Here is an 8050-nt window from a genome sequence, read left to right on the forward strand (position 1 = left end):
CCTTTCATGATCCTGGTTACTTTGTTTAAAAGGCATGAGAACATCATTAGTCATGTCAATTTCAAGGGAAGGATGCCAAAAATGATTAACAGTAAATATAAAAAACTAACAAAAAACAGCATATATAGAAAATATCATTTTTTTCAACGTTTGAAAAGCCCATAACAGAAAATACTATGCAGAACATTATTATCCATCCATGAGCAAATAATAGCAAAGTTCCGCACCTTGTAAAAAAAAAGATACTCTCGACTAAAATCAATACGCAAAGGCAGTATTTATGAATTTGATTCCGACCTAAGAGTGGTGTTTCCCACAAAACTTTAACAAGTGTTTTAAGTTCCAAGAGTTAACACATCTGAGTCTAAACATATAATTATCCTTGGCTTTAGGACACCAACTCCAGTGAAATATTGCAGAAAGAGATGGCTGTCAAATTCAACACCAAAATTTGAAGCAGCAATTATCATTAAATTTGAAGTCTACCCCAACTATTTGACAAAAGATCATTAATTCACCAGCCTCTGAAGCACACAAGCTCAAGAAAATTAGCTGCCCCTTGGAGGGATCCTGGATGATGTCCAAGGTTGTCTTTGACCACCCCCACCACGCCACCTATCACCGCCAGCAGGAGGCGGTGCACGATCATCTTGCCGGCCACTACCCCATCGGTCAGGTTCTGGAGGGGGAGCCTGCGCTTCAGCTCGGCGGAACCTATCACCACCAGCAGGAGGGGGCGCCCGATCATCCTGTCGGCCACTACCCCACCGGTCAGGTTCTGGAGGGGGAGCCTGTGCTTCAGCTCGGCGGAACCTAGGCACATATTTTCCTGGGGTTGGTGCTGCAACAGCGGGAACGACGGGTGCTACTTCAGGAGCAATTGGTGTTTCCACTGGACGAGATGCTACAGGAAGTTCAGAAGTCCTGGCAAGTGCTTCACTTCTCCTCTTTTCTTCCACTTCCTGCTCCCTTCGCCTCTGCTTCTCTGCAATTTCATCCATCTTAGCCCTGTGCTCAGCCTCCTCCCTCTTGCGTCTTTCAGCAGCTGCATGCAGTATATTATGAAATATGCATCAGAGATTAAACATGAGCAGTTTGACAATAAAAGTCACAGTAGTGTTCAATCCCTATAATAGAGTATTGTTACACAAGGCATTTGCAGTACTCTACCGCTACTACTACCCCACATTCTGTTGTAGATTAGTCTTCTCCATTAGTAGGAAAAGGGTAGTTGCACCAATTTCTTGCCTTTCACACTTGTGAGCTAGGTTTAGTAGTTTGGTCAAAAATGTACCTTCACGCTTGCGAGCTTCCTCCTCTTCTTTCAGCTTATTTTGTCTTTCTTCCTCGACGCTCAAATAAAATAACATTTTCCTCTTCCTTTCTCTCTCCTCCTTACGTGCCAACAGGATTTGTTCAATTCGGTCATGTCTTTCCTTTCTCAACCTCTCAAACTCAGCTTCCCGACTTTCTACAACTTTATTCTGAAACTGTATCTGCAAAAAGAACCAGATACAACAGAATCAAATATTCCGTCTATGCCAAGAGCAGGAAAACTGCCTTAATCCCAGGATAGGAGGGGAACAATATTTATACAAAGTAAAATCAATACATATAGAACAGAAGAATCTTCTTTTGTACGGTTAGGACAAACCATGTGCCAGAAACAATAGGGGTTGGGGGCAGTTGTGCACAACGTATACAGTACGAACCTTATTATCCAATATCCTTAGCAGCCTGTTCTTTTCCTTAAGGTCTCCATCATGACGCTGCCTGCTTAGCTCTATCTCTTGCTGAAGAATAGCACATAAAGCACAAGTTAGCACTTAAGGAACTGTATTTAGGGTTCTTTTTTAGTCATTGGCCAAGGACCTGCTAATTTTACAATATATGTAACTTTTGTCAATGTGCAGATCATGTCAGGCATAGCTATATTTCAGAGATATGAAAACAGTTGGTTTGCCCTTCAAGCTTTAAAGGAACCTTGATTAATAGTATAAGGAACTCTGTAGCGAAACTTAAGTTCAAACTCAAAATGATACTGCAAGCAGTGTATCCAAAGTTACACAATATACCTGTTGTTCATGTTCATGAAGCACCTTTTCTTCCGCCAGACGACGTTGAAATGCTGCTTCAATCAAAGGTGCTGCTTCTTCTCTTTTTGCCCTTTCCAAATAATCCATCGTCTTACCTAGCTTTTGCAATCTTTTCTCCATTTCTTGCCTTTCTCTTAATTGTTCATTATGAGCCAACTCCATCAATGATTGCTTTGTCAATTTTTCCTGAATACACGAGAAAAGGTAAATTGTAAACTTCCCTGGTTCTATCAAATTAGTAAAGAAAACAAGTATTACTTACTCCATCCATGACTGTCTTCTTTCCCTTCTTTTTACCACGCTTTTCAGCCTCTTGAAGCAAGGCTTGTGCTTCCTCGAGCTCTCGCTCTTCTATTTCCCTTAAAATCCTTTGGTTTCTCCTCTGTTCAATTTCAGATGCAAGCCTTCTCTGCTCTGCCTCTTCAGTTATTTTCTGCAGCTTAAGCTTTTTGGATTCTTCCTCGCGTTCCTAAAAAAAGAAAATTATTCAGCGAACCCTCTAAAAAATGTTATTACTTAGGAAAAAAATGTCAAAACATCAATTAAAGATACCCGTTCCAGAAGATGACGTTCTTGTTCTTCCTTTCTCTTCTCTATAACTGTTTTTCGAGCAAGCAGCCTTTTATGCTCCTTGTCAATAACTTCAGCTAAATTTGGCAGCATTTCACCTAGGTTTGATATTTTCCTTTCAGAAGGGTATATCATAGACCTTGATTTATTTAAAGATTCAGCAAATAAGCTAAGATGGCTACGCAGACCATCAGACTCAAGACCCTGCAAAAAAGAAAATATTAGTAGCCTCAAAACAATATTCTAAATGATGTTAACAAAGACCAAACTTGCATGATGGAACAACAATTCTAGACTCGAGTAAATAATATATGATTATAGATATATACATGCATGTGTATATATAAAGAGAACATCAGTTAAGACAATTTAATATATGGGTAGCCAACAAAAAATAATTATCTTAACTAACCAAAGTACTAAATATGACAGCACCCTTCATATGGTCAACTTTCATTGCAACAAAATCATGTTTGACAGCATCTACAGATAGTTTCTCCACTACCGGGAAATTAAAAAAGGGGACCATCTTGGCTAAACTATCGATGCTCATTGTTTGATATACTTGAGACACCTGCAAAATTGTTAAAAAACAATTAGATAAAATGCAAGCAGTAACAATGTGTGGCACTACGCCACTACCAAAGTACTATATAACAAAGAGCAAATGAAGAAATCCTACCTGCTGCAGCAACCTCAAGGTAGCCAGCTTTTCCAACGCAGGAACATACTGAGAAAGTTGTACATCTGGTACGGATGATGCAGATGAAATCTTACCCCCGACTTTTGAAATCTTTGCCAATAATGGTTGAACTTTCGATGCAAGATCTAGAGGCAGAAATTCATGCTCCAAAAGATGATAAAGATCTTTCACTTCCTGAGTAACATAGGTCATTACACCTTTCGAGATCTATAAAAAAAAAAGAAACAAATGTTAAACAAAGAAAAAGAAATCATTCCTCTAATTCAGGTGCATAAAGCAACATAGAAGTATAACTAGCCGCCATCACAGAAACCAAAAAAGGAATATATCAGCCTCAACTTAAAGACAAAATGCTGGAGACTTGTAAGTTATATACACAAAACTGTACATCTTGCAAATATACTACCTTTGTCAAACAGACAAACACTAATGTCTAACGTAAGTATATCTACTTGCAGCCATAGAGAATATATACATAAATTAACGTACAAATACATGTACTAATATCTTATGAAAAGCAGATGTGATGTATAACTGGGTTGTACACACGTCATGTTAGAAAATTGAGTCACAAAACTGTATACTCACCAAGTCTGAAATTAGTGATGATCGCGAGAGCTGTAAAAAAAAGAAGAAAATTACTAATTAGAAGAAAATTATACTTCAGAATCTAAGAAATTACAATTCAGACTTTAAATATAAGATCCAAATATCTAGGGATGATACCATGTCTCTACCCTCGATCTTGGTATCAAGATTGAAACCAATAAGATTAGACATTCTCAAGTTGCGCTCCTTCTCATGTTCAAGTTCCAAATGAGATGCTCGGCGTGTGTGGTCATAAGGGGGGACTGACATTGCAGCTAAGAGAACAGAGGATGCAATTAGCTGCAAGTCCTTCTGATTGAGGTTCTTATTAAAGCTTTTCTGAAGTTGAAAGAGTTTAAACCATGCATATGCATGATAAAGATGACTAGTAGAGATCCAGAATATCTCTGTTAGCTTAGCATAATATACAGCCATCCAGGATGTTTTAGGCATTTTCTTCACCATGCATGTCAACCCATATATATCCTCCACAGAACGGAAAGCTTCCTGCAGGAGAAAATACAATCAAAGAAACAAAAAATTATCATTATCCACAATAATCCACCAGGGAAAAAGATATTAACATCTGCAGCAATTTATTTCCCGTGTTTTCGAATAAAAATTACAAACCTGCCAAAGTTCAAGTTCAGTTGCAATCTTTAATTGCTCAAATCTTGTATCAAGATAGAATTGCATGCTTTCGGGAGCAGAAAGGTCAGGTCGATCTCTCTGGTCTCTATATTTGTTAAGATTTGCTAAATGATTTCTGATGATTTCACACAGCCTACGGAACTCTGTGGTTCGCTTGTATTGCTTACAGAACTGGAAAGCACGGTGTGCAGTATCCTGAACAAAATTTTGAAATAATTAGTTGTGCACTGCTAAATGAAGCCACATTCATATTAAATGGTAACTGGCAAGTACATTATCAAATTAAAAAATCAGGGATAACAAAGAGAGGTCCGCTTTATATTCTAACACAATCAGTCAATAAGAACTATTACATTATATCTTACCCATGTCAATCAGTAAAAACCAACCCTACATCTTGCTAATTCATACTTTATTTGATTAATTTGGGCATTAGTCTATACAGTGTCGAACCCAATATTATCTACTATTGCATTCTTCAATGTCAAAACTCAAAAAGCATAGAAGCAATTGCATCTGCATCTCTGCTCCATTTAGTTAGAAAGAAAGGAACGAAAATTTGTGAAAGGATATTATGGGAAAGATACTGATATAGAAGAGGAGTCAAAAACATGAACAAGTGCCATTTTTTTATGACAGGTCCAGCAAAGAAAATGATAGGAAGAGTATCAAAAGTGAGGTGTGTAGCAGCAGAAATCTTCATGCTGAATATTGGCAATTGCACAGAAACGCATAGTCCGTCACTTATAATTGAAGAGGCTTTAACTTCCTTAATGTTTGTGTGTTACTAGCTTCCATTTACAATACATTATGCGTACTCATCCTAGATAGATATTTTAAAACTTTAGCATTCTAAACCATTTGTAACTTTTTTAATATCTCCAAATATTGAACTGTATATCGCTAGTCTATCTTCTAATCTTCTAATATCATTATATTGTAAATTAACTTAGTTGTCGAGTACCCAGCATGTTCATATTTTCCTTCAGGTATTGCCCCCTACACTTCATCAAGTCAGAGTGTTTCAGTCCTAAATCAACAATCAAAAATTTCAAAAGATTGTTACAGGGTATTAGGGTACAATTTTTGAAAATTTGTTCAAATGACACTAAGTTGCAAAAGTTCACTTCGCTTTTACGAAACACAGGTTCACTTCTGGACTCTTAAAACTCGAACAAGTTCCGTGTTGTGAACAAGGAGATTAATCACAAGGCAAATTTGTAAGACAGAAAGTGGTGATCTATTACATGTCCACCTATTCATCGTGATTCTCGATATCAAATCGTCATTGGTAAGACTATCTACTACCATATTTCTATTCTCCACATTTAAATCTTTCTTTTTCTATTCTTGGAACTAAACTTAAATTTTAATAATTTCAGAATTTTAATTAAGACTAATGCATTAGGGACATACTAAATTCCAACAGAGAATATAAGTTTAGTCACATTTTCACATAAAAAACATGTGTACAAGCCTACAGGGGCGAGACTATTCTACATACTATTATACCAGGGTGTACGTTTTGCATATTTGTTATTTCCTTAGTCAAATGTGTTTTAAGATGTATTCCAGAAGCTTGTAAATTAATCAGTACACATACTCTTGGCCATTAATCAGAAAGACTCCTAGATTTAACAGGTTTACTTGCCAAGGTTCATTGTTCTTTAATCAATATAAGTATTAAATGATGCCACATAATTTGGCCCAGTTGTGGGCATGTAAAAAACTTTAAGATCATACTAGCATCCGGTGGATACTTCTCCCATCCTCATTTGTGATATTATAACGAAGCTACTCCACTGTTGTTTAAAGGTTTGTTTATTGCACAGAAGATGCAAATCAACCAGATCCGAGTCGTAGTCTAGCAGATTTAACACAAATGATTAAAACATTGAGCCTCCTTGGTCAAATTCTAATAACAAATAAACATCAGACTTCACTCCATTTTCAAGAGAATCGAGCACAAAGAAGAATTACCGCATAGAGTGCCATTAACTTGGAGTTGTTCCTCAGTATTTCAAGAACTGTCCTATACGTCTCCCATAAAAACTTAAACCAAGGGGTGACAAGCTCACGATCAGACCTCTCCTTTCCCTTTTCACCACTGACATAACTCAACATAAGATCTTCAGGCCTATTATCAGCTTCCAAGTCATCAACATCAAGAGCTTCTTCTAAGGCCTGTGCCTGACTACGAGCTGCCTCAGCTTTCTTAGTAGAAAGGTCCATAAAGTGCTTAATGACCTCCTCCAGAGAACTGACATTCACTTGTTGACATATTATACGGTACTGAATCAACCCATCTTTTGCAAACCTGCCCCTTCTCATGTCCACACAAAGCTCAATATACTTAAACATGATCTTCTCATGCGTCTTCTGCCACGCACGATACCTCTTCGAAGTAATCAAATCATGAAGCGATTGCAACGCATCTTGCTTTTGACCCACGTTAATTAGCTCTGTATTAATTCATACCAAAACATCAGCACAAGTATACAATACACTAAATCCAAAATCACATCAACATATAAAATTGCATCTTACCCTCAGCTCTCTTTAGAGCATTTTCCGGCTTAGCAAAATTCGCCATATTTCTTCACCAATAATCCTGGTAAAATCATCAAGTATGCCAATACATATTATCAAAAAATAGCACACTTACACGGAAAACACTAAAAATACTAACCACAAACAAATTCCAAAAAAAACACAAATCTAATCATCATCGACCAATTGCAAAATCTACCTAAATTACTATCAGAGAAAAATTAAATGACGACAAAATCGAAAATCAGATTAGTGATAAATCTCCACACAATAATCGAACTCGATCGAATTGAGCCACGCAACAAATATACGCACATATGATATAAGCACATACACACACACACACTAATTAAAACATAGCAATGTCAACACAGTAATTGAATAAAATTGAACATACTAATCGATTTTAACACAGATCTTCACAAACAAAAAGATTGAATTACAATTAAACAGTTTACAACGCACATATATGCATATATAAAATACATACAGAGTGTAAAATCGAATAGAGATTACAAAACGTGAATTGAGATGCAGAAAGAATGATTAAATCATACCTTTGCTCGAGATTCAAGAGCTCTGTATGTATTGTATGTATATGTAGATAGATATTTCTACGCCGCCGATTGTATCGCAAAGGAGAGTGTATATTTGTGAACGAGTATATATGTTTACTTCTAGGGCTTCATAGTTTTTACATGACTATGCAATTTAGTCACTTGAGATTTTATCAAATTATGTTAGTAGTCCCCACGTTTGTTATACTCTCATATTCGACCCTGTACTATTTACTACAGCACAGAAAAAACAAATTAAAATGGAAACCGGAGAAAATCGAACCGAATAAAATCGATCCAAAATCAAAATTGGAAAATAAAAAATTGAATCAATA

The 8050-nt window shown here is 36.6% G+C and overlaps 1 protein-coding gene across 1 annotated transcript; it reads right to left on the bottom strand.

Annotated features, from left to right (window-relative positions):
• Nucleotides 1-233: 233 nt before the first annotated feature.
• On the bottom strand, nt 234-7846 carry LOC141712966 (eukaryotic translation initiation factor 3 subunit A-like). Its single transcript, XM_074516120.1, has 14 exons — nt 7716-7846; nt 7156-7219; nt 6589-7070; nt 4588-4803; nt 4096-4464; nt 3958-3987; nt 3349-3576; nt 3079-3240; nt 2649-2870; nt 2359-2565; nt 2076-2282; nt 1713-1793; nt 1295-1496; nt 234-1045 (listed from the first exon to the last, which is right to left on the bottom strand). Exons 2-14 carry the CDS (start codon nt 7199-7201, stop codon nt 549-551), a joined length of 2949 nt encoding a protein of 982 aa, XP_074372221.1. The 5' UTR covers nt 7202-7219; nt 7716-7846; the 3' UTR covers nt 234-548.
• Between the last annotated feature and the right edge of the window lie 204 nt (nt 7847-8050).

The sequence above is a fragment of the Apium graveolens genome, chromosome 3, assembly GCF_009905375.1.
Source record: "Apium graveolens cultivar Ventura chromosome 3, ASM990537v1, whole genome shotgun sequence".
NCBI classification, from domain to species: Eukaryota; Viridiplantae; Streptophyta; class Magnoliopsida; order Apiales; family Apiaceae; genus Apium; species Apium graveolens.